General features: G+C 42.5%; 1 protein-coding gene across 11 annotated transcripts in view; it reads right to left on the reverse strand.

The window, feature by feature from the left end:
- Window positions 1-25,755, reverse strand: part of SORBS1 (sorbin and SH3 domain containing 1) — a 222,133-nt gene that overhangs the window by 105,537 nt on the left and 90,841 nt on the right. For 7 of the 11 annotated variants that reach the window (XM_055719727.1, XM_055719731.1, XM_055719729.1 and 4 more), the window contains one exon: window positions 22,537-22,593. In XM_055719727.1, the coding sequence (XP_055575702.1) occupies window positions 22,537-22,593 (57 nt within the window). Of the gene's footprint in view, window positions 1-9,831; window positions 10,011-22,536; window positions 22,594-25,122; window positions 25,183-25,755 lie in introns of those variants that run through there. The other 4 variants (XM_055719734.1, XM_055719730.1, XM_055719741.1 and 1 more) reach the window with 3 other exon arrangements.

A 25,755-nucleotide genomic window follows, 5' to 3' on the forward strand; every position in this document is an offset into this window, starting at 1 on the left:
AAATAACCTAAGTGCTTTGGGGCTTCATGTCTACAGTCAAGATATTAAGAGTTAATTAATACGCTTATACAGCGAAGTGTTGACACCCTTCAAAAGGCACACACCACAAGCGTGACTAGAGAAGCGCGTAAACAACACAATGAAGACAATGGATGACTCGGAAGAGCACCGCTTTCTGTGTAATAACTGATTCACAACAACAGGATCTTGAAACCAGTCCAGGGGCAAACAGAAGTCACCTCCATATCACAACTGTGTTGGACTGTGCAAACCAAAGTAGCTGCTCAGCACCTTGTGAAGAGGAACCTGCTACACATGCATGGAAGCACTTCCATCCAGAGTGGCCCCACCAGGAATCAGCTCAGGGCAGCTCAGCTCAGCAGACGGCAGAGCGGAATCTGACATCACCACTGCCCGTGGTACACCAGGCCGCTGACTCAAGGAATTCAATACACCTGGCAATCAAACCAGGTTTTCTTTCCCCACCAATGCAACAAGAGAAGACAAGGACACGGTATCTTACTGCAACTCCTTCCTCCTGCCCCAGACAAAACGAACACAGGACACAGCCCTCCAGCTGGAACGATAAACAGTTTCCCCACATACCATACACTAAGGAACTCCCAGTACAGCTTGGATTACCAACAGGTCCAGGTTTCAAAAAAATTACAAAACTAGGATTTATCCCTGCAAGTATTTAATTCTATACACATGATCACTTCCACGAAACAGAATTCGGTATTACCGTGACTTTAACGATGTAAACAGCTGCAATTGCAGAAGGCTTCTGGGGCAGCATGCCGTTCATGCAAGCGCCATTGGACTTTACTAAACAGATTTAATTTCGCCCCTAACTTCCTCTGGATATCTACAGTCGTTGCAAATTCCTAAAAGTAAATTTTCACCACAACCATGTGATATGTTCAGAGCAGAACTGTCCATTCCTAATTAACAACTTTACACAGGCAAAAGGTGAACCCCATTCAGGTCTGAGTAACCACCAAAGACACCACACACCTGAAGCACTCATAGCACAAAACTCTTACCTTTTTAATTTTTCAGATATTTTAGATCTGGGAGAGAGCTGCAGTTTTAACCATCTCTTCATGACCCTCTACTTTCTTTCTCCCAACAAGATCAGCTACTCAGTGCCTTACAGCAGTGAGAATCTTCCAAAAAAAAATATTGCCAAAGTGTGGCTTGCAAACCAGCATACACATACAGAAACATTGTAAAACATAATACTCACTCAAGATAATAATTAGTGACACCATTGATTCTAAACATGGACACTTCCACATGTGCAAACATGAGGGATAAATATCAATGGCAGGATACACTTCACCTAACCACCGTTAACCAATTATCAGGCATTGAGACAGTTACCTCTCCGGTCAACGGTGAACAACAAGGGCTTTGAGAAGACAAGCCACCCTGTTCTAAGACAAGCATGTAAGCTGGAATGAATCACATGGCAGTGCTTCTCCCTCTCACTATGGAAAGTGCCTCAAAACCTAGTTTTTACACAGAGGAGTGAGCTGTACTTCCCCTAGGAAACACAGCAATAAATCCTCTGTCACAGCCTCGGGCGACAATGGCCAAGATAGTGGCAACTAGCTAGATGTAGATCACAGCACGCAGGCAGTATGCCCATTTGCAGGGCTGCTCTCTTTCCCTGCTATGTGGACATGCTTAATCCTTTACAAAAAGAAAGGGAACAACTGGCACTAAACAGCCACACAGATTTCTTTTCCCACCAGAACAGTATATATGTAGTTAGGTAGCATCAGCTCGTAATAGTCTTAAAGCTGTGGGTTTGAAAGTTCTGGTTTGTGTTTTGGAAGAGAGGCTGTTTGAAACCAACCGCATTTGGGGCAAATACCACAGTTGAAGGTGTCAATTCCCGACTGGAAACGTGGTTGTACTTAAACATAGACCAGGCTATGCTGGAATATTTGGGATCCCACGGCATTAACTAATCCAATGCCCGATGGCACGGTTCCTTGGTGAATGTGGTAGGTCTGGAACACTAGAACAGCAGTTTCATAACACTGTTACCCCTTCACCCTCCCAAGGGTCCCATGGAGGCTGTGGGGCTGAGCAGCCAAACAAGACTCAAGCCCTGGCACTCCTCTCTCTGCCCTGGCACAGACGGGGCCAGGGCCCTTTTCTTAAAAGCTGGGTTGGGGTCTAGGTTCCTCAGAGGCAGCCTGCGCCCGGGCTGCAGCCAGAGTCCTGAGGGTGCTTATTCATCACTGGTGGTCTCTGGATGCAACCTCTTTGGAGTACTGGGGGATCTGGACAACTGTACGAACTACAAAATATTGTAGCCAATACAGCGTAATGCATTTAAACATAAGCTGCTTAACATATGCTGCACTGGGCATCAGAGATGGTAAGGAGTGCTCTCAGCCAGCTACAAGGTTACAGGAAAAGTGCCGATTTACTCCTTTCCAGCCTGCCTTACTGCTCCTGGGCTAACAAACCCCAGTTACTTTTCCAATTGTAAATCAGGTTGCATTCCAGCAACAGTCAGTATTACAAGCTGTATTTAATAATCTGTTTTGGCAGATCCTGTTTATTCCAATGCTGAAAGGAACAAAACCACCTACCAAGAAAAGGAATACAGGTTAAGTCCATGAAAGATTTATGTACATTATTGATCATTTAAATCCGGAGACAGCACTAAGGAATGAAAATGGAATGAGAGGTTTCCTGAAGTAACATTTTAGATCACAATCATTTTTGCACTACACTCATCTGTTGAAAGAGATGGCAAAAGCTCTACGCCTCAGGATAACCCCTTCACTTTCACAGAATAACCATGCTGTATTCTTTATTTAGGACCTGATTTTGCAATTTTGCACACAAACAGCCTTTTCATGAGCAAGTCTGTTGACAGCAAGGCAGTTGCTCACACAGGCAGGGATTTCTCATGCAAGCAAGGGTTTGCAGGCATCCACTAGTATACGTTTGTATGTTCCTAATTAAATTGACACTTATTGTTGTGGTCTCTTAATTTATCTAACAACCATCTCAGCACACGTAACAAGAACACCCTTGAAATAAATTTTTATTTTTACTTCTGTTAGCGCTTTCAATACAAATTGAGCCACGTTATCCTGAGCTACAGGGTGTGGTATTAATTTGAGCTCCAGAGTGTCAACAGGAGAAAAGGCAGTTCATCGTGGTTAACAAAACGCTCCATTATCAGTCTGCAAGATACATGTGGCATTTAGAAGACAGAGATCCTCATACCCTTGTGAACTTTTGCAAGAGTCTGTTACAAAATGCCATGAGCAACTGATAGATCGTGGTAGTGTTGGGACAGAAAGAACCTGGCTCCCATCAACAGTCTTGTTGACCTGCAGTATGGTTAACACAGGACCAAACACCCTCCTACAATGATGCAGCCCTGCACATCAGAAGTCCACACGATGCCTGGGGCTCTTAAATTCACGACCGATACATTGCTTGTCTTAATAAAACTAAATTACTGGATCTGGGGATATTTCTCAGAGAAATATAAAATGCCATAAAAAATTTTCCCTGATCAGCAGACAAATTAGTTCAAGTTAATGATGCGAGCTGACACTTACATAGCACTGGACATCTTCAAATGGCTGTGCAAACATTAAATTAGCTTCGCTGCATTGATATGAAGTAGGTGTGTGCTATTAGGCTTACTGAAGAAACAAAGAAGCACAAACTGAATTTTTTTAAAGGTTTCTATGTTCATTTTATTTTACTTCCACTGATATCAACAGAACAATTGTCAGGGCCAGATCTGCATGGGGTCCCCTTTGTTCCCTTCTAGCAGGGCAAACCCCCCAGTTTTAAGTATCTTGACCTTGCCAGGCAGTGTAATGAAGCTGTAGTGAAAATAAGAATTGGGAATCCATCAGCTTGAATGGGAATGAACTTACCTAAGCACTGTGTGCTTTTGAAAATCCTGCCCACAACAGTAAGATGATTTGACCAACATGACACAACAGGCTTGTGACAGAGCCAGTACGACAAATCGGTGTGTCTGGCATTAGTCAGCACTAGACCAAACCAGCCCCTCCAAACAGGTTTCTAGCATGGAAGAGGGCTCCATCACACAGAAAACTTTACATTATTTTAAAGGATATTTTAAACGTATAAATGGGTGCAAAACGTTTGATCTGATAGTTCTGCTGACCATCCATTCCTAACCTGCTCAAAAAGTTCTTGCTGCCTCTACTAGGCAACTTTAAGGGGAAAACAAGATAGATCTCCAGTGGGTGCCCACTGTTAAATGAAGGTGATAGCAACCAAGCTATTTCATTAATGTGTGTCTGAAAGATGGACAAAGGCAAAAAGGCTGAAGGAGTCTTGTAGAAGTAAGAACCCAGAAAAGGATCCTGGCCAAGAAGATGGGCCTGGATGGAGGACCGAGGCTAGCTACCCTTGCTGGCTGCAAACACAATGCATTCACTGTATATAGATACTTATTTTCACTAACTTCCAGCATTACTAAGGCTGAGAGATGCCCTGTCTGTGAGTCTATGACTTAGGACTGAAATGCTGTTTCAAGAAAACCACTCATGATTGTTTAAAACTCCAGGAGTTCAGTAAGTTGTTCCCTCCATCCTCCCCCTCCACCCCCAACCAACAGTTACACTTTAACCATGTATGGAAGAGATTTCAGAGGTCTGAGTCATTAAAACCTACAGAGAATAAAAGAACTTGGCAAATATGAAAGAAAAGCATTTTAAATGGCTCTGAAATGGGCTGCTCCCTCTTGCTACTGAAGATGAGATAGATGAGTTGCCATTTATGTGTAGGAGCTGACAATTTGGGGTTTTGGAAAAATCTATAAACTTAATTACATGCAATATGCCCCAAAAACGGTTCAAATACAGATTACCATGTCAAAAACTGTAGGAAGCCTTTTTTTTTTTTTTTTTTTTTTTAATCAAAAGGAAGAAGAAGAAACCAACATATAAAGTAGTAGTCTTATGTGTGTTATCTGCAGACAAACTTCCTGCCAAATATGCTTGTCCTTGCCAAAAACGATGGTATTTTTGGATAGTTTCTTATTTACAATCCTTCAGTGTGCATGAAACAGTGAGGTTTTGCCATTTTTCAGAGTGGCTGATCACACAAAAAGCTCTAACGCAATTTAAAGTTACAATCTCCTGTCACAGCACATGTTACTGGGGAGAACTTTACAGCAGTCTTCCTCTTCCCCGTAAGAAACAGACATTTCAGGAAAGAAAAAAAAAAAACCCCAAACCTCAAACAAGAACAAACGCCAAAAATCCCCACAACACTTTGAGGAAAGATTCAGGATACAGGAAATGTTGTGTAGAAGCTGACACAACAATAAGATATTACTCCTAGGCACGCGGAATTCACCATGGACAACATCCTGCTCCCGGTAATACTGCAAGAAGCAAACAGAATTCATGAATATGGAGGTCGTTGTTCCACAACCACCACCCCATATTTTTAGAAAACTTGTATCCACACATCTACCAGATCTGCCTTTATGAAAAACAGATTTTATGATGACAACTTTCAAACCTTTTAGGATGTTCCCATTCAGACTGTTGCTAATTAATCACAATTCAGTGCAATGTTTCCTCCGTGAAGATAATTCATAGGGACTCAGATTCTCAAAGAGCTCATTGAGGAATTAAGATTCAGGAAATCTGAGCTTTATTCCCAGCCTTCTGGCAACCACTGCACTACAGAGCAGTCTCTCATTTTCTCAATTAAAAAACAGAACTAAAACCACGTCTCCTTCTCAAGCACTTAAAAAAAATGATCAATACTCTATAAAAGCTTTGCACTTGTATCACATGTTAAGTACTCACTCCCTCCACCCCAAAACAGCCAGATTTTCACATTTATTTGCTGTATTCCCCTGGAATATTCCAGCTATCTATGCCAATCAACCACAGTAGCATTACTCAAGAGCAGAGACTTCACTTACTCCGGAGTCAATCCAGAATAACTGATTTCAAGTGCAGTTACCCCAGATCTCAGTTCTGTTGCTGTAAATCCAAGTTATGGTCCTTGTCATGGAATCTGATTCATGCCAGTTCAGCCATAAAGATCCCAACCAAAAAGAGTGCCTTAGTCTGCCCAATCACAAAAAAAAAAAAAAAAAAAAAAAAAAAAAAAAAAGGGGGGGTGTGGTGGTAATGCAGAGACTGACGGGTCCAAAATGATTCCTATGCCATTTAATTTCTGATGGCATTGCTGATGATTCCTTTACTTCTACAAATCCCACCTTCCCTCCTACCCCAGCCATTCCCTAAATCACAACATGAATAAATTGGAAGAACGTGAATACCGAGTACATTGAAAGAAAGACCCCCTGTACCTTTTAATTGTGTCGTGGATGACAGTCTTTCTATGAATAGTATGCACAAGAAAGTATATCATTACAGATAATTAGTACTCTATTTGTCATAGAATACATTCATTTCATATAATCTTTAAAGAATCACACATCACGCAGAAAGTCATATCTAAACAATACTCCCTACAAATCTTTTCACATTTTACTTGCTCTCCCTTACTTATTAATGAGGACCTAAATTTGCTGTTTAGCCATTTCTCTTTTTTTTTTTTTACTCCAACATCAGAATCAGCAGAGTTGCAAATTATTTTCTCACACAGAAGATATCAGGGCATTGAATGAGGACGAAGACTCTGCAGAATTGTCCGACAGTGAGCTGCAAAACAGGTTAGCAAAGACTGAGTGCCAAAAGCTTCTCGTAACCTGGCAAAATGATGAGGGGCAGACAAAAAAGAAACAGGCTTTAGAGTTTATTCTCTGTGAAAATTAAGTGGGTCTTATGAGCCCTGGGAGCTCAGAATGCCCAGCTGTGGGAATTCAGAAACTAATCAAGTCCAGGGCTGGGTGGAGTTTCTCGTACAGCAGGACAAGATGTTGAGTTGTGTGCTTTTGGCCCTGGGGGATCTACCACATACAGAGCCAGCGGATTTTAACGGAATCTAAAAATAATGTAAAAAGTTACATTAAAGGATATTAATGTGCTAAATATTACTGCAGCTTGCCTAGTAGGGGATATCAACATGTAAATCTCTGCTTCCCTCCATTCAGATACTACCAGAACTTACAATCAAAAGTAAGAGACAAGTATCTCACTTCTGTGGATTAATTGGAGTAAGGCGAACAGGCATGCTCTATGTGAGAGATGTGACTCTTTCTTAATAAAGCTTTCATTAGATCTTGCATTCATCATATACCTTTTGTATGGACAAACAGAGAGGATGCAGTTACCTGAAATAATTGGTTTTCATATTTCAGTATTATCTAAAGGTCCTGTCAAATCCTACCTGTAATGTTCTAGGTGTGCATAAGACTATGGTCCTTATCAGACTAGTTCACAGCCAAGACAGACAAACACAGCATTATTATATTCACAGGTGGGGAAACTTAATGCAGACAGATCAAATAACATACTAGAGATCACACAGTGCATGCCACAGAGTTAAGTATTAAACTTACTCCTCCTAGCAAGCCCCAGTTCCCTGCCAAAGCTCATTTCCATCTGCCACAGGGCAGGCTGGATAAGGCTGCTGTGCCCGCATCTAGGCATTTCTCTCTCTCCTGTTGGCCATGGACTATAGGCGTGCAAGACAGTAAACGATCGTATGAAAGTCATATAGAGAGGCTATTTTGTGTAAGGGGAGATCATTCAGTCACCTCAGAGGAGTCCCACAAGAGGCATCTCTAGGAGCAGCAGGAAGCTCTCTAGTAGGTGCTTTAAAAGCTATTAACCATGCTCGGGGTTCTGGCTCTTCCTCTAAGTGACTGCTTCCACTGAGCCGTCTGCCTCAGGAAGCTATGGAAGAACAAACTTGGTCATTTCAATTTCCAGGAAAGCATGTGGAAAAGCTTAACAGGAAACTGAGGCACGGTGCTCAACACAGTTCAGCTCCCTGAGCTCAGACCATTAACAGCCATCTGCAGCCAGTGATGGGAGAACTGGGAAGGTACACATGGGTGCCCCAGATGGCCTCGCAGAGTGGGACTCCTCTTTGCTTGGGAGCAGCAGCAGCAGGTAGCCCTTTATTTGCAGCAATATAAAATATAGCTCCAGCCTTTCGGAACAACTGTAAGTTACTAGGCAAGAAGATGAATACCTGAAGGAAATATTCAAGTCCACCATGAGAAAGAGACAGGGTTACTATCTTCAGCTATCACCCACATCTACATGAATCAAAAAGCGTTTTTTAAATGACTGTGCAGTTACTGTAACCTCTGTCTGCTGAATTCAAACCTGGTTTTCCCAACCAGAACAGACAGGGTCATAGCCTGGAGCTGTGTCAGAATAAAACCTGGATTAGCTGCAGTTTTAATTTCTCAAACCAAAGCCTACAGAAGAACTCCAGTACCTAACAGTTGCTGGGCTGCTCTACACAACACAGGCTCCCTGTGGCCGTGGAAGTGCTCAGAGTAGCCATACCCCATTTTGGGGAAGCATGGGGTATTTGCTCCCATGCAAAACTCAGGTGAGGTGAATATTGCAAGGACAGGTGCAGGTGATGACTGGAGTAGAGTAAAACGGGAAAATGAGAGTGAATATCCTGCCCAGACATCAGCCACAATGCTTGTCTCGAGGTCCAAGCATCTGCACGCTCACAGAGACTGGAACTTTTAAAATGAAAGGAATTCTCCCATATTTATGCCAGCATAACCAAGAAAGACCTAACCCTAGGTCTCACTTAAAATGTTTTAACTGTGCTACTAATTATTGAGTCAAATCAAGTTTGAGTCTGGCCCTAAATGGTTCCAGATGCAGCAGAGAAATCTAGAACCAAACCCAAATTTTAAATTTCTAAGGCTTAATTTCAGCCTCAATTTTATGTTAAATTAAGACAATACTTTCAAATTAATTAAGTTATTAGGAAGGCTTAAAGTTGAGCCCATCTTACTCCAGTTTTAGTAAAAAAATCCTCAACTTGAATTTGCAGTTAGACACATGGTACCTCTTTTACTTTTGTTTCAGGACGTGCATTTGGGGAAATTTAACAGGCAAGAATGCCTAGCTGAGAATGGAATCAATCAGGAATGCAGTTACAACAGAAAGAATTTCAGCAGACCATAAAAAAGAAAGAGAAGAAAAAAGAAAACCCTGCTACAAGAATAGTCCAGCAAAATGCAACTGTAGTGTGTCTGGGCTGCTTCCCAGCACTCCAGAGGGAATTCTGCTATTTGCTGAGTTTAGTGAATGTAATCTAGTGCCGAAGGAAAACCGGGGCGGGGGGGGGGGGGGGGGGCGGGGGGGAATGCCACTGCTTTCACCATTTTCTCAGTCCTGCTTCGTATAAGAAAGTATACAAAAGACAGAGAAATTATTGTATTACTTTGAAAGCGGACAGAAACTTGCAAAGCAGATGTTCTCAGCACACATAAAAGGGACTGATTAGACGTTGAATAAAACTAAACAGCCGAGGAGCGGGGAACAGTCACTCAGCAGACAGACAGAAATCAAGAAATAGGGGACTCAAAAAGTAGTTTGGAAACAACATCTGTAGCCATAAGTAAGTCTCATGTTGTTACACAGGGAAAGGGAACCAGTGCCTTCCACTGTACATCATACACGACACCATTTGAGCTACTTTCCTCCAGCAATCTCAGTATGCAACTTTAGGGAATTAGTAAGTCATTCAGAAGAGATAGAAACAGTTAACAGGAAACGTAAAATGAAATAATTCAAACAGAATCTACTTCCAAAACCAACAAATACTCCACAAGTTATTTATAGCGGAAAATTTAGAAAAGATCAGAAAGGTCTTAAATCTTCTGAGGTTTTAAATACTTACTTCTTGCAGCCAAAATCACATCAGTTGAATATCCAGGAAAATTTTAAAAAGCTTGCATTAAGCAGCTTAACTAGCTGAGAACATGATGTAGCCTTTCCTTTGGACCGTCCAGCCATAGGCAGTCACTCATTCAACAGAAGCAGAGCGTGATACTGTAGTGCAGCCTGCTACGTCGGGATGCCAAGGAGGGGGAGGGAGGGGAAAACCCTTCCCCAAAGATTTTAGTTCAGCCCACTCATTAAAATATAGAGTGGAAACAGCTGCCATAGAAAGGAAGAGGATGTCCAAGCAGTTTTTGATTAAGTTTCTTAGGTGTAAAATGGTTCTGTTCTGGAATGTCAGTAAGAAAAACAAATTTTCTTCTGAATTTCATTCTTCCTCTGCCTTGCTATTAGAGAAACTGGCTCTAACTCAGCTCAGAAACAAGTATAGCGTAGTAGATAGTCAGCCCTCTGTTCTCAAAATCATTACATCTCACTAGGGGAAAACAGATCCCTAAAATATCCTCCCCCTTCTCCCTGCAAGGACTAGTACAACTACGCTTTAAAACGCTGCAGTCTTCCAGTACTGTAATACTCAATTCACCTCCAACGACTGCCCGCCAAGAAGCCCCAAGCAGACAACAAATCCTAGCTCACAGCCTGCAACGTCTAGAATTGCTGGCATACCTCTTACAGATGATCACCTCACAGGTAAAACTGGGTAAGGACAGAGGTGGGGGGCAGAACAAGGAAAGTTCCTCCACTTTTGACATGGACACACTGAATAAATGAGTATTTCTGAGCCTGAGGAAGAGCTGGCGAGGGGGGAGGAGAGAGCTCTATTAAACCCTGAAAGGCACCAAAAATGCTTATCGGGGAACAGCAGCTCATTCCTTCTGGTAACACAAGAACTAAGGGGCACCGGAAGAAATCTTTAGGCAGAAGTTTTAAAACAAACAAAAGGAAGTACTTTTTCACATCACACATCATTGGATTACAGAGCTCATTGCCCCAGGATCTTGTGGAGATCCACTGTGTGAGCAAGCTCATAAACTGAAAGAACAGTCCTAAGCTAAAACTCTTAGCTTAGGAAGTTATTAACCACTAGTTACTAGAAGGTGTGGATGCCCCAGGTGAAGCAGCAATTTGCATCTGCCCTCGACATTAACCCTTCCCCTAAGCCCATGACACAGACCGCTGCCAGAGCAGCAGGCTGTGTTAGAAGGATCTCTGAGCCACAGCTGTGCCCGTTCTTACCTCCCCCTTTACCTAATGTTCACAACAGTCCTTCACCAGAAGCTGGATTATTAGGTCCGTTTCACAGGTGGGGCAGCACAGCTCTTCGGAAATGCTGACTAGTAACCACAACTCCACAGTTAGGTACTACCCTGAAAAGTCATCCCCAAGTGCCTTTGTACCTCTGAAGGGCAGTGCCTGAGGTGGCCTGACTTCCAAACCCCTGCACCTGGGACTCTTCACTGCTCTCCAGCCTAGCAACTTCCATAAGCGAAGGTACTCACCAACAGGAATTTTCCCATTTCTCAACAATTTCAGCAGCTATTACTCCCATTTTCTGCTCTCTCTCCCTTTGACTACAGTTACAAAAACTAATGCATTCTGATAGTGAAATCCTATTGTAGCAAAGCTATTCTAAATACATACGTGCTTTTTGTATATTGTCAAATAGCACTTTTCAATGTCAGGCAAGCAGGCTATCGCTGGGTAATGGCTGTTCTTATAGCAGCAGCTACCAGATAGTTTGTGCAATCAAGGTTGTGGGGTGCTTTTTTCTAATAAGAGACACACTTTAAAAATACCCTTCTTGTGGCCAAGCATTTACCATGTGGTAAAAGACGTAACTGCCCACTGGCCCTGCTGGCTCAACAGCTGGTCTTAATTAATATCGAGAAACAAGATACTTCTATGCAAAATAAGCAAATTGACTTGAGATCTTTTTCAGATCAGGTCTGAGAAAAGCAGCCACAAACTCTGCTTCCCTTCTCTGGTCTTAATTTTAAACAGGGGCTTCATAGCTGTTTGTCCGTCTGTGTGTGTTTAATGTTTCCTGGAGGCCTGCAAAGGCATGCAAAATATTTTAGTTCAGGGCCTCTTTATGGTTGTAATAGGAAATAGACGTTGCCCTTCAAGAGATGGTCTCATATGGAAACAGACATTATCTGACTGACAGCAGTCTTCAGTGTTTATTTCAAAGGGAAGGAAAGGACAGATAAATATTTACTGCTTTCCGTCCACAACGTAAATACAGATGCTGTCTATTTTAGTTTACTTCTTGTCTAAGTAATGCAGGTTAAGGACTGGTACTGTTCCCTTTGACAGAATTGTTCTTCACATTAAAAAGAAATTTCTGATGCCATCTTTGCCAGGTAGTTCTTTTAAGCTGCTGAAGACCCTCACCAAGAGAAAGCTGGTTTCTGAACCTGGGTTGGTCAAAGCTTTAGGTTTGCACAAGTCATGTGGTCACCAGGAACCAGCAAACCACAGGCTTTTGGTCTACCCGAGAAAATGCCTGTTTCCTGTGCAAGGCTGCACACCTACACTGAGATACCCTTTGGGGAAAATTTCAAGTGTTTCAGTGCTAACAGGTTGAAAAATGGTGAAGATATAAATGTAAACAAGGCTTCACTTCTTACTCCTATCCCCTCTCACTTCACCCAACCAGAAGAGTATGTGCCATCCCCTCCCCAGCAGGTCAGGGGGTGATGGAACAAGAACAGATGTTCTCTACCCTCCCACACAGGCCCTAATCAATAACCTTCACGTCCTGATCTTTGACGCATTCAGGGCAGTAATCTGGGATCCCCATGTCCTGACAGATCCATCCTTTCTCTCTTTCATTTTACCATGTACCTACTGCTAGAGAACCAGCAGAATTAAAAATAACTTTGGGACAATTTGCCTTTTCTAGATGCAGTCTTACCCTCCCTTCTTCGAGGCTTGACTAAAGCTGATGAGATCTCTCTTCCCCATTCCTTCTTTGCCTCTTTTAATTAAAAGTTGCATGGTAAATCAAGAGGAATCAAGAGGGGCTTAGAGGAAATCTCGTTATCTTCATTTAGTTGCAACTACACCTCTTAAGTCAGAAGACATTAAGGAAATCACTGATGGAGTAACTCATGTAGGTGCAACGTGGTGGGATGTTGGTTATCGAAACAACAGCCAAGGTGCAATCAGATACTCTGCTCAGCAGCTGAATAAGAGATCGATACGCTGGTGGGACATGTTCTGGGATGCGTCTGTGCCCACAGGCATTCCTCTTTGTACAGCAGCTCCACCAAAATCTCCTAAAATAAGCAGACTGGTGACAATAACTGCATAGGAAGTCCCTTAGGTGCTAAGAGACGGAGATGGAGGTTCAATAAATGAAGTTTTCCTCTGAACAAGTGCCTCCGCACAAAGCCTTCAAACACAAGTGTTTTTACAGATCAGGAAAGTCACTACAGTGTTTGAAGGTGCAACTGGATAGCCTCCAGCACACCCAGCTGACGAGAGTTACACCTGCATTTTGAGCTGAAACAGCATAACAATTTATTGCAGCAACTGTAATCCAACAAGATTTTCTGTGCAGTTCCTCAAAGTTTTCACCCTGTCTTATTTATTTATTTATTTATTTATTTATTAATATATCAGGTTTGGGAAAACAGTGAGTTTCTCCCAATTCTGTTTCCTCCTTACCCTCTTCTCCATTGAATGGAGCGAAGAAATGAAAAGGAAAGGAGAGCAAACACATTTAGGTTAGAGAAGGAGAAACACAAAGAATGGGAGAACAATTTTTCAAGGGAAGGAAGGGATTTCAAAGCTGAAAAGTGAAAAACTTTTCATCTTGTTCTGAAAACATAATGCAGTTAATTCTGCCATTAAAACTTAAGCTCTTTTGACACATTTTGTTTTACAATTTTCATCAGCAATTGTTTCTTTCTGGAAACATTCATAATCATTTCAAATTCAATATTGAGAGGGAGAGAGGAATTGCAATACAAATGGACTGGATGCCTAAATGTATCAAAACAACAACTTTTTTGGGATGGCCTGCAGTGTATTACTAGTGATGTTATTACATTTGGAAAAATTGCAGCAATCTTATTAATACCCAGATTATTAACTTTGGCTTTAAGACCATCATTTCTATAACATAATCAGGGGTTTATAGGATCTTTCCCAAATTCTGCCACACTTGACTCTTTCAGGCCATTTCTACAGTCTACCCTGAAAAACAGCTTTGCGTTTTCACAGAGATAAAGATCACTGAAAAGCTGCCAGTGGACAACATCTGTCCTGACTGCTATCTCATCTCAAACCCCTACAAGGTAACAGAGGGCTACTGCTCCTTTAACCAGCACCTGCGAGCAGATCAGAGCCTCAGAAATCGCACACAGCCCTCAACTGTAAGTGCAGTATTTTTGGACAAGCTTTCAGCTCCCACTTTCAGCCTAACACGTACTAACAAATTCTTTTTAAAAAATAAGCACTTTCTCAACAGAGACCAGCAAGTTGCCCATACCCAGCATTTTTCATGACCATGGAAGATAAGGTTCATTTCTACTGAGGTGACCACAAACTGCCAGGCTTACGATGAAGTCCCATGGGATATTTTAATATCCAACCTGAGCACAGAAGGCTCAAATGTCTCAGGACCCATTTTTTTTTTTAAAAAAAAAAAAAGCACACACTTTATGGAACCAAACCAAGATTGTCCTAACTCAGAAATCTGCAGGCTGAGGTGACATGATGAAGCATCAGAGGTGCTGAGCAGAACCTCGGCAGCCTCAATCTGTTCTTTGGAGAGTGAAGCCTCTCCCTCCCAGCTGACTCCCCCCACCCCCTGAAAGCACTCTGCTTCGGGAGCGGCTTTTCTCACCAGGGAAGAGAAACCTTCTTTTAATGTGGCTGATGGAAAGTTTTGTTGTTTTTCTTTCTCTGGCCCACCTAGGCTGGAAAAAAACATTAGTCCCAAGCAAAATGCAGTATAACAATTCTGCCCATCTGTGGACAGTTCTTTTCAGCTGGCAAGGAAGCAATCCCACAACTGCAATTTCTTGTGGCTTATTATGGGAATGGCGGTGTAGCACAACCACAGAAAGAGCTGTACTGGAATGGTTGGAGCACAGTTATTGCAGACCACTTCAAGATGCTTTCATACAAACAAAGGTTTTATAAAAACAGGGATTAGATCAATTCTAGGGCAATTTTGGTCTCTAAGTGTAGGAAGGACTTCCTATAAATGCCAAGAGTTATAGAGACAGCTGGATATACAGGATGAATTTTATTCCAACTTCTCTTTAACGTTACACCATGGGATATGGAAACTGAGCTGTGGATATAAGCAGTACAATCCCCGGGCATAACAAATGGATTTATTTCTGATCCAAAGTCTGCTATCAGTAACATGAATCCTGTTACTGCTTTCACTGGGCTTTGGATCAGCATCCCATGAGGAACGTGGAAAGTCCAAAGCACCCTGTTCTGGTCTAGGTCAGAGGCAGTGTACCACCCACAGACACTCCAAATTCCCACTTTCAGTCTACACTAGAGAGGTGTCTCAGCCACAGAGCTGCAGGCTGGATCCTCCCTCTGCCTCTTTCTCGGACTTACCACCAACTCTGGCTCCTTTTCTCTCCTGTTTTTCACTGCAGCCCTGGTGGTACCTTGCATGCAGCATAGCTGCTGCTTCTTCCCTCTTGCTGAAGCTTATTTCTGAAATGCCTCCTTGGAGCAGATGTTTCCCATGTGTCCCACCCTTTACTTTCTTCCCTACCCCGACTTGTTCCAATGCAAGTAATTATTTATCGCCTTGATCTTTCAGATGCAATCCTAAAATAGTTTAAGCATCCCTCAGTCAACCTGCCCAGCTTGGTTCTGGGGCAGGCAAACACCAGCAGTTTCTGCCTTTCCCCCATGATAATACATGGGGGGGAGGAGAAAAAAAAAAAAAAAGAAGAAGCTTTAACCTTGGCACAGTCTTTGGTTCCCATTTCACCTTCAGACCATCAGCTTTGGCTTTAGCATTTTTTGGTTTTCTTCCAGGGACAACGTTTTATTTCTTGGAAATATTTTGTTAAGCAGGATTAATATCTGCATCATTTGCCACTTCCCCTTCTACCTCACCCCCATTTTCTAGCTGCCACTAAAGTCTTAAGTTTATAGATACTTCACAGGTCCCCTCCCCCTTCTCTGTGATATTTCCCTCTCTCCAGCTGTCTTCCCTTGGCACCCAGCGTCTGCAGCAGCAGTAGACTTTTTCACAAATTACCTTTGCTCTGCTTCATGTTTCCGTGAAAACTGGTTTCAATAACAGGCCAATTCAAGCCAGTTTCACAAACTTACGTTAACTGTAGATCAAACCTAAAAGAACACACTCCAGCTGGACTGGTACTGTCACCCCAATTTTAGGGTACTACAACTTCCACTCACTCGTACACAGAGACAGGTTTTGTGGGGAGAGGGGTGGCTGCAGTGATTCTATCCCCTCCTGTGCAATATTATGTTTCTCTGAGCTGGCTTACTCACTGCAGGCCAACTCCTGAACACTGCCATCAGTCTACGAAAGGAGCACGTAACCGCACTCCGTAGGCTGGTGCATCAGACTACTGGCAGCTGCCAATAGATCCTATCAGCAAAGGAACCCAAGCACCCAGAAATCTGAAACCAGGACCTGAAGTCACACAGATTTTGTCCAAACGAGGGTCAAAACCCTCGGAACAGAGGCTTACACACACAGTCCACGGAGTACTTGTCAGCAGGGATTTCACACTTCAACATCTGACTCTGGTCTCAGCCCCGAGCCAGGAGTACCCTGCCACCGGGCTAATTCCCTGTGTCCCAAGCGGCCCTTGCCACACTGCGGAACCGCGCACAAACAGACTGGAGCTGCCAGAGCTGGCAGGCACAGGACAGACAGTGTGACCGGCCCCTCGCTTCGCTGGCAACTTGTTGGAGAACAAAAGCTGGTGACAGGACATCCCTTTTCTGACCATATTACTCCTGAATTTGCTGTCTCTGTGCAAGTGGCTCTCCAGCATGTGATTTCCCACATTCCACGAGTGGTCTCATAAAAATTCCTGAATTCAGCCAAACGTTTAGTAACTCCTCTGATTCTGTATATCAAAAATTGCTGTGGGTGTGAGGGAAAGCAAAGAGAAGTGTAATGGTCTGAGGACATTAAGTTTGCTGGGCAACAAAAAATTTTGCTTTCCAAATTCCACATGCAGATTTGTTGCAGGGACAAAATGGGTGCGTAGGCACTGAAAAGCCCTCGGCAAAGACCTTCGTTTCACATCCAGCCTTACCCAGAGTCTCTCTCCAGGACCGGGGCTGAGTCACTTCACCTTCTGCTGTTTCATAAACAGGCAAAAGTTTACATCAATGCTACGCATACCAAGGTTGTATACCCAGGGTCTTTCACTATACCCAGATCTCAGATGAAACCTCAAGGCACCACAAAACAAAACTGGCAGAAACATCCATAATTTTGTCACGCTGCCATGAAATTATTTTTATGAACTACTAAGAACTTGCACTTGTTAAGTTTTAATAGGTGAGAAGCTTCCTAGCAGTATGGGTGAGATTGAATGCATTTGAATGATGAATCTGGCTGGGTCAAAACTGCTGTGGAGCCCGGCTGCTCCCAATACTGCCAAGAGACACTGAGAAGGAAAAGTAGCAACTGATGCCACTGCTTTCTCAACACCAACTCTCTCTCATGTACTCTTCCTCTTCAACAGTTTTGGTTTTCCAGACCAGTGAGGATGTGGATGACTATTTTTTTAGTTGTAGGGCTATCTAGTCCCCTAGGCAGCTTTGCTCAGAGCCAGCCCCAGATAATAACACCACCATTTCTCTCTTCCTATACAGTCCACTAGACTTACAGATTTACTGAGATTGCATTTGGCTGGAAGCTCGTTAAGCAGTGCTTCCTGTAGTGCCCATATAGGACATATTCCAGGCAAGAGATAAAAACATCTGTACCACCCTTGCTTTTTCAATTCCTTGATACTGCTGAAAAAAAAAGGGGAAAACTGCAAGAAGCCTGAAGAATTCAGTATTAACCTAGAGAAAAGAAACTTAGTTCTAGAAGCACCAAATCAATAAAAGCAGTTTCCCAGCTGGAGCATAGAGAGGGGGAAAGAAAAAGAAAAAATAAAAGTGCGGTGCTCCAAAGACCAGTAGGTAATGAAGGAACACTTGCATTTTGATCAGGGCAGACCAAAGAAACTATACTTACTGCTTTTCAAGACAGACTTTCGCAGACTTCATTCCATTCTGCTGGTATGCAGAGAATGTTGGTAGAAAGCCACCCAAAGTGTCCCATCCTCAAAATCTGCAACATGCTTTCAGTCAGACCTGGATACTAAAGCCATATCAGCTTGAATGTTACAAAGCAGCAAGACAGAATTCTCCTACCCATTCCTGGCCACTTCATATTCAAGCTTATCTCATAGCTAACACCTTTTCCACTCTTTACTACCTCCTAAGCTTGTTATATAGCTTCAATTCCTATTTTCACTCTTTTTGCACCTTCTGATTTGTGAGTTCCTAGACCTGCAAATCCCCTTCTCCAGTCACCGTCTTCTCAGTAATCACTTTTCCTTCAAAATTTTTCACCCTTCTTCCTGTAAGCAGCTGTGCTGTATGTCATCACCTAGGCATGATTCAGACTGGATGCTCTACAACACAAAGAACAGGTCTTATTTATGTTTGTGAAACCTTGTATAACTTTATGCCGCTGTATAAATCTTTAATAGGTGCTAATGCATTTGCTGGAACAAGCTGTGTGCTAATATGCAGCACAACTGTTTGGATACAATCCTTGCTGACTGTCAGAAGCTTCTGGAATTAAAAAATATGCAGTTGTTTGGTGACACTGCAGTTTCAAAGCTGAAGGATGCAAGTTGAATGAAATGTCATAGCACTGGAAATGTCTCTATCTACTACATCCACGTCTGAATCAGGATGGAGTTTGGGAGCTCAGCACTATGGACGTGGGGCTGCGCTCAGCTACACCCACGGCGCCTTCTCTCCTTTATGTTATCTACCTCCAGACCCTCATGTTCACAAAAATTTAAACGACTATTTCAAATCTCAGCTTTATCTTTAATATTGGCTGAAGAGTCTAGAATGGTCCTGTCCATTTTTCACACCATTCTTGACATGACTTTTCTCTGGCTTTGAGTGTGTCATGCCCTGTGTGGAATTAACTGCGAAACAGAAACCCCGGTGGCAGATCGGATGCACAGTTTCAGGGACCAGACAAGAGCTGAGTGATTTCATCACTGACACCACACAAGCACTGAAGGCTCAAGCAAACAGGGGATGTATGATATCTTGGCCTCAGGGCCAATGAATAAAATATGCTCATGATAATGGAGAAAACCCAAGAGGGCAGCAGAAGTGTCAGGCCTTCATGTCATCCAGCCTCGCGGTAACGCTCGTGGAGACAAACCAACCACATTGCAAATTTCCATAACCTGTACAAACAGAAATCTTTGGGGTTTGTTCTCTCTGCATCAGGTTGCTCCTAATGGTGAAGCTGGTGATGAGTCTTATCCCATAATATCAACAATTTGCACACTGTTAACATGAAATTCAGGGATATGATGAATTGCTGTTGTGGCACGTTTGTAGGGCCTCTGAACAAGGAGCGGCGGACAGTGTTCATCCAGCCATCCACCTCCACAGCTGCATCCTAGGGTTAGGAGTTCTTTCCTATTAATTTTAATACAGTTTCACTAACAGCACTTTTGTTATTTTATCCTTGAAAGAGATTCGACTAAGAGATTAATTGAGAGGGTTTTCACATTTGTCAGTGTGCATTAGGAAAGAAAAGGAGCTATATCTGATGGAAGCAAGTCTAAAATTAAACAAGAGGCAACTCTATTAGGACAAATTCCCGTAACAGTGAAATCTATTGGACTTTATACCATTTCTTCAGTGGCATAAAAAATACTACACCACTTCAGTCATTTAAAAGTAGATTGGACCAAGCAGTACAAAAATATATTGCAGGGAATACAGCTATATCAGCACAGCAATAAAACAGATGAGCTAATAACTCTTTTCTCTCATTTTCAGGATTGTGCATGACAAGATTCCAGTAAAATTTATTTACCTGCAACCAACACAATTTTCAGAGTCCAGATTTGGAGCAAATTAACACCTCTCTGGGAGGAAAGGTGTGCACCATCTATCAAGTGAGCAGTATAACAGTTCTGAAGGCGGGGCAGGCAGGGACAAGGCAGCTCAGTGCAAGTGAGTTAGGGACAAAGACTTTCAGAAGGATCAGAACAGAAACACTTCAGATAATCTGCCCCCATACGACTGGAAGCTGAACGCTTTACAGAAATTTCCACTCAGTTGCAAGGGTTTAGCTCTTGAGAAAAACACCCAGCAAAACCTGGCTGCAGCTCTCTACCTATTGTAACAGTTGTCAGAAACACTTCTCTGAAGATATCATAATTTACATGAACTTCTCAGCTCATCAAATACCAGAGCTGACATGAGAGGATTTTCACATGAAATCTGTGTTCCACAAGGTCAAACTACTTAATGGAATCAAACTAAAATGGAGAGGGGACATTTAAACCGACTAAGTTAAAACCTCACTCCTTTTCTACCTGATCAGAGACCGGCAAAAAAAAACCAAACCACTTTTAAGCAGAAGAATGCAAACCTCCTGGTGAAGTCCTCATTGCATGAGCAATATTTTCAAATTAAAGTAACTGTTGTGTCACCAGCTGGACAAGTGGTACAATGCCTTTGTGCTTAATGCAAACTAATCTGAAGCAAAGAGAAGATGGAGATCCCTTTGTTGTTTTATTTTGTCTCTAAAGAACACAGCTTCAAGTATCCAAAGAAATAATCAAAAGAATAGTTAACTGAGCAACTCATCTCAATTCAGCGCTCACAGCTTGTAGGAACTCCAAACCTGTTGCTGAGAGTATGCCTCCCCCCACAGATGCACTGGTTTTTGTCAAGGAATACAGACCTAATTCACAAAAATAAATTTCTGTAGAAACCATAAAACTTCTTTCATAGCCATTTTGCTTTGTCTCTAGTTCCTTTAAAATGTAACAAGCTCTGACTCAGATATAATTAGAATAATTTGCATTCATTCTACTACTGAACAGATTTATGATACCTTGTATATTCACAGCAGAGTCACATCTTCAAAAGGTTTCGAGAATGAACTGCTAAGCCTTGGGGACTAAAAAGCCCTTTAAGATTGGGGTCAAACTAGGCATTTAGATTCAAAAATAATAAATAAATCCATTCGGAGACAAAGGCCTATTGTATACCACTCTTCCAGGAAAACCCATGGGTGGCTGAGAATTACTTGGGAAAACTTTGCGTAAATTAATTCTGAATCATTCTCAGTTCTTTCTTCCACACTGAAAAGAGGGGTCTATGGAGGGAGAAAAGCATTGTGAGTTCACACAGGGTCAGGGAATATCTGGCTTTGCAAATGCAGAGCTAGAAAATGCTCACGGTTCTTGGGACGCTGAAAGAGAGAACCAGCACCCTCCCTGCCCAGGGCTCGCTGAGAACCTGGGGCACCATCAGCTCCAGCGGCAAGGGCTGGGGGGTGGTACATTCAGAAGGTATGGCGGTGAGGACAAATCACAGCAGTCAAAGCTTATGTGGTGTGATAGTTCAAAGGAACCACTTCCCACCAACATCTGCTTGAAAGGAAGAAAAAACAAACAAACAAAAAGAATTCCACTGTTCCTTATCATACATTGCTTTCTCTGCTACCAGGCAGACACAGTCAAGCTGATGTGCAGAGTTCAATAGGAATTAGAATTTTACTTGGGAATTTTGCATTATTTTATAGATCTAGAAAATAATCATTAGGCTACATAGTTCTCTGCATTAGTTCAGAAAAACCACTGAAATCTCATGCTATGTTATGGGCTTTTACAGTAACATTTATAGAAAAACACTATTCTTTATTCTTAACTATGCAACCATGTGTTAACAATTATCACCACAAAAGCTATTTCAGTTCTTCCAAGTTATACAACAAACCAGACAGCAAGGACAGCTTTGAACAGTTGAACATCAGGTTCTTATTTATTATGTTATCCTATTTTTAGGTCAAAATTTTGCACATCTGCTGAAAGCACTTTCTCTACACCAGGCAATTCTCCTGGTAAAAGTGCTTCAGGTACTAAGCTGCTGAGGAGGAGCAGTACAACCCTGATTCAGTGCTTAATTACAAAACAAGACCTTCTTACAGAGAGCCAGGAAGACTCACAGCCTGGGCAAGGGAAGGACACAGCGCTTCCGTCATGCCACGTTATTTTCCCAGAATGATAACTGAGTTAGGGTGTAACCTTGGGGAATCATATTAATTAACAGTTTGACCATGATTTTGAAGTCATTGTAGACCTGCTACTAAATAGCTCTGTTCTTTTTCTGGAGCCTGTGAAACCAAGCATTTACCCATTACCAGGCAGCCTGATATTGAACATCACTTGCAACAGCCAGTACAAGCAGGATGGCCATTGTTCTACACATGAACGTGAATTCTCAAGCTTAGTTCTGATTCAATGCAACTCTCTGGAGAAGACCTTTGTGTTTAAAATACTGCATTCAAAAATCAAGGGAGTAGCCATCTCCTGCCAATACCTTTGAAACTCGCTTTTCTGAAAGTTTCCATACTGCACTTGAGATGAACACTAGGGAGAGTAACAGTGGGGAAAGTACATACCTTTGGCTGAGCTTGGAGAAAGAAGCCACAGCTCTACAGGTGTTTTCTGGACTCCTCCTGGAAAAGAAAAAAGCAGTAAATGTTACAAAACACCATAATCTAATGCAGCTGTTAGAAAAACAAACTATAAAATGCTCTCTCATTCTAAAATAAAAGAAACCACCATCCTAGGGTCTGCTAGAAAATTTGATGATTATTTCTAGCCCATCTACTTGAACTAAGTAAAAAAAAAAAGCTAAGAGTCACCATTTGTCTATGAATCAGCTTTTATGAGGCAAGAGCCTCTATGTCTATATGAAAGCCAAGGCAACATCATCTGTGTTTATTATTCTGTGAAGAGAAACAGTGCCAAACTTCCTGCAACACCCACTTCAGCTGCTGAAGTCCAGAGAACTGAATGTGCTGCTGTTAGCATTCGGAGACAGGAATATGTTTTGATGTAATACATCAGACACAGGCTTGCCTGGTGACAAGAAAGTAACAGGTTGCATAACAGGTTAAAAGAGAGCCAAATATGAAAGCACTACATGCAACTCATACAGAGTAACTTCTACTCATCACTTGTGGATTTTTTCAAGAGTGTTCTAAGCATTCTCAAAATACCACAGAAGTTGGTAAATAGTTAAAGTCTCCTAGCTTGTCACATTAATGACAGTCTGATTGATGTATACAAATGTTCTAACACTACTCTCACTATGCTGTGTTTAATACAAAGTTACATGTGAGTCAGGACTAGGACAAAGGTTCTCATGTACAGAGAAGTCTGCTTTACCGCTTTGGCCATCGCTATTTAGTCAAGTGTCTTCCTACTTGCCAAGGACACAGCCTGTGGATGCCTACACGTAGGGACACTGTGGGTGTGCCGCAGAGCTATTTCCCTCCTGCGGACATTATGCTGCATCTTGGAGTCTCTCAGAGAAGTGCCTCCTCCTGCCTGAAGAGGTTGGCCTTTGCCTGTCTCTTCCTCCAGGTCTCCCTAAGAAGCAACTGGGAGCAGAAAGACAGATGTGCAAAAGCTAGAGTGTTTAAATGAGATCCAAGCCCTGTAGAGGATCCGGTTTCAGGATTTCTGCTCAAGGTTAAATCTAGTTTTTTCTCACCTCATTAAGGCCATAGTGTGGGAAATCACCTGACAATCTCCCCACCTGCAACAGGCACCTCTCTGCATGTTTTGAAGAGCAGGTAATAGCAGCTGGGAATTCCATTTGCTGCTGCCACCACCAAGGACATACAATTAGAAATGCCAAGCAAGCAGCATAATTCAGCTCGAACTCTCTGAGCCCAGTGTGAGTGATAGAAGCAGGGCCCATGCTCCAAGCTGTCTTTAACCCTGTGGCACAGAGCCTCAGGACAGGCAGATCTCACAATTTTGCATCATCCTCGTATTTGGATCCTGGTAAGGGAACATTTACACCTCCTGCATACTCGCAGTGAAAAGCTGTCTGTTCTCAGTACAGGAGAAGGTGCTTTTTTTGTTTCTCAAATGGTAGATCAGTAGGTACCTCTGGATGGGGAGAAGACACAAGCCTCTCCCCAGTGGGAAGGGCACCATAGGATGAAAAGTATTCATTCAGCAGAATATATCGTGTCCAGACTTCCCTTTCTCATCCTGGAAGTTTTACATGTGAGTCAGGACAGTTGTAGTCCCAAAGCAGAAGGGAAAAAATCCAACATCTCTGCAAGACAACCTGTCATGGGGGAGGGCTCCCGCCTACCCTGGCAGGTAACCCCTCACATCAAACATCAGTCCATCGTCCTGTGCAGGAGAAGCCCTTCTGGGGAGCTCTACACAAGACTCACAGCACCCCACTGTTTTTCTACCCTACTGTTCCTTTCTCAGTTGCAAGATTTATGCACATGTTGATGTGTTCTTGTGGGTATTCCAATCAGTGAGGAATTTTTCCCTCCCCACAGTGTTGCTCTGGAGAGTAAACAGAATTCCCATTAACTTTTCTACTTCTTCCTCCTCAGAAAGCAACTTACCTCACCAGCTACTTGAACCCACTAGTAAGGATGTATGAACCCCTAAGTAAGGACTAGGGCTCTAGAACACCTCATCCCTCTTCAACCCACCTCCACAGGTTCTGAGCTTCATTTTCCTCAAAAGTCCATAGGATCAAGCCCACCACACTGGATAGTGCAACCCATGACAACGCTATAACACCACTGGCTATACCAGTCAGGTATCATGTACTACCACTGACACCCTAAAGCCGCTTTTACTGGCAGAGACATTTTGCCTCCGTGCCTAAGCTACCTGTCTTCCTGTGCCATTCAGCTCTTAATTTCTCACTTACTGTCTGAAGCAGGAAGAGTAACACTATCCTATCCAATTTGGGTGCTATGATGTGCTGACATTCCTACAGAGGAACTCTAATACAGAAAAAGAGAGAGGCACACTAGCAAATGGCACAGCTGTATCTTCCCTTTCTATCCTGTACTTACTCTGGATCAAATTCCCTACCCAACGCATATTTCATGCCCTAATGCCAGTCCTGTTATGGAAAACACATATTACGTGTTAATTTATGAGGGGCAAATGCTGCCTACAGGTTGCCTTTAATGTGTCAAACTTTGATTGTTTACCTGCAAAAAGCTTTTTGATTCAAATCCTGCCCTACCCTCAGCCACACTGCACAAACAAATGCCTCTGAAAAGAGAAACAAAGCAAAACAAAAAACCAGTCAAACCTCTTTAAAACAAAACAAAACAAAACAGTCCTGCATGTTTTTGCCTAGAATGTTAAGTCAAAGGCTGAGAACAGTAAGTGACATACCCTGATTGCAGCAACACTGCTCCAGGAAAGTCATGGACTTCCCAGACACCACAAGACAGCAACATGCCTAAGTATACCGGAGCAAATGTTATTCTGAATAGCAGTAATATTATGCGTTGCCATTAGATAAGTAACCCCAACATGAACCATTCTTATCTAATGTTAATCCAGAGCGCCAAAGGACTGTTGTTTCCATTGGTTTGCAATAGAGGAGAAATTCTTTGAGAGTCCAATTAAGTTCAATCACTAACACATGCTTCCTACAGATATCCCCGAGGATCAGGCACACATTGCAACTACATTCCTGACAGCTAGAAAGGCAGTAACAGCAAAATGAAATTCTGCTTTTAAACTGCTGTTTTACAGCTTGAAGAAACAGTATCCAGGATGCCAACCGCTCCCTGCAAAATGGTCTGGTCAGGGCAAAATATGCACAGATTTCC

The sequence above is a fragment of the Falco cherrug genome, chromosome 9 (assembly GCF_023634085.1).
Source record: "Falco cherrug isolate bFalChe1 chromosome 9, bFalChe1.pri, whole genome shotgun sequence".
Classification (NCBI taxonomy): domain Eukaryota; kingdom Metazoa; phylum Chordata; class Aves; order Falconiformes; family Falconidae; genus Falco; species Falco cherrug.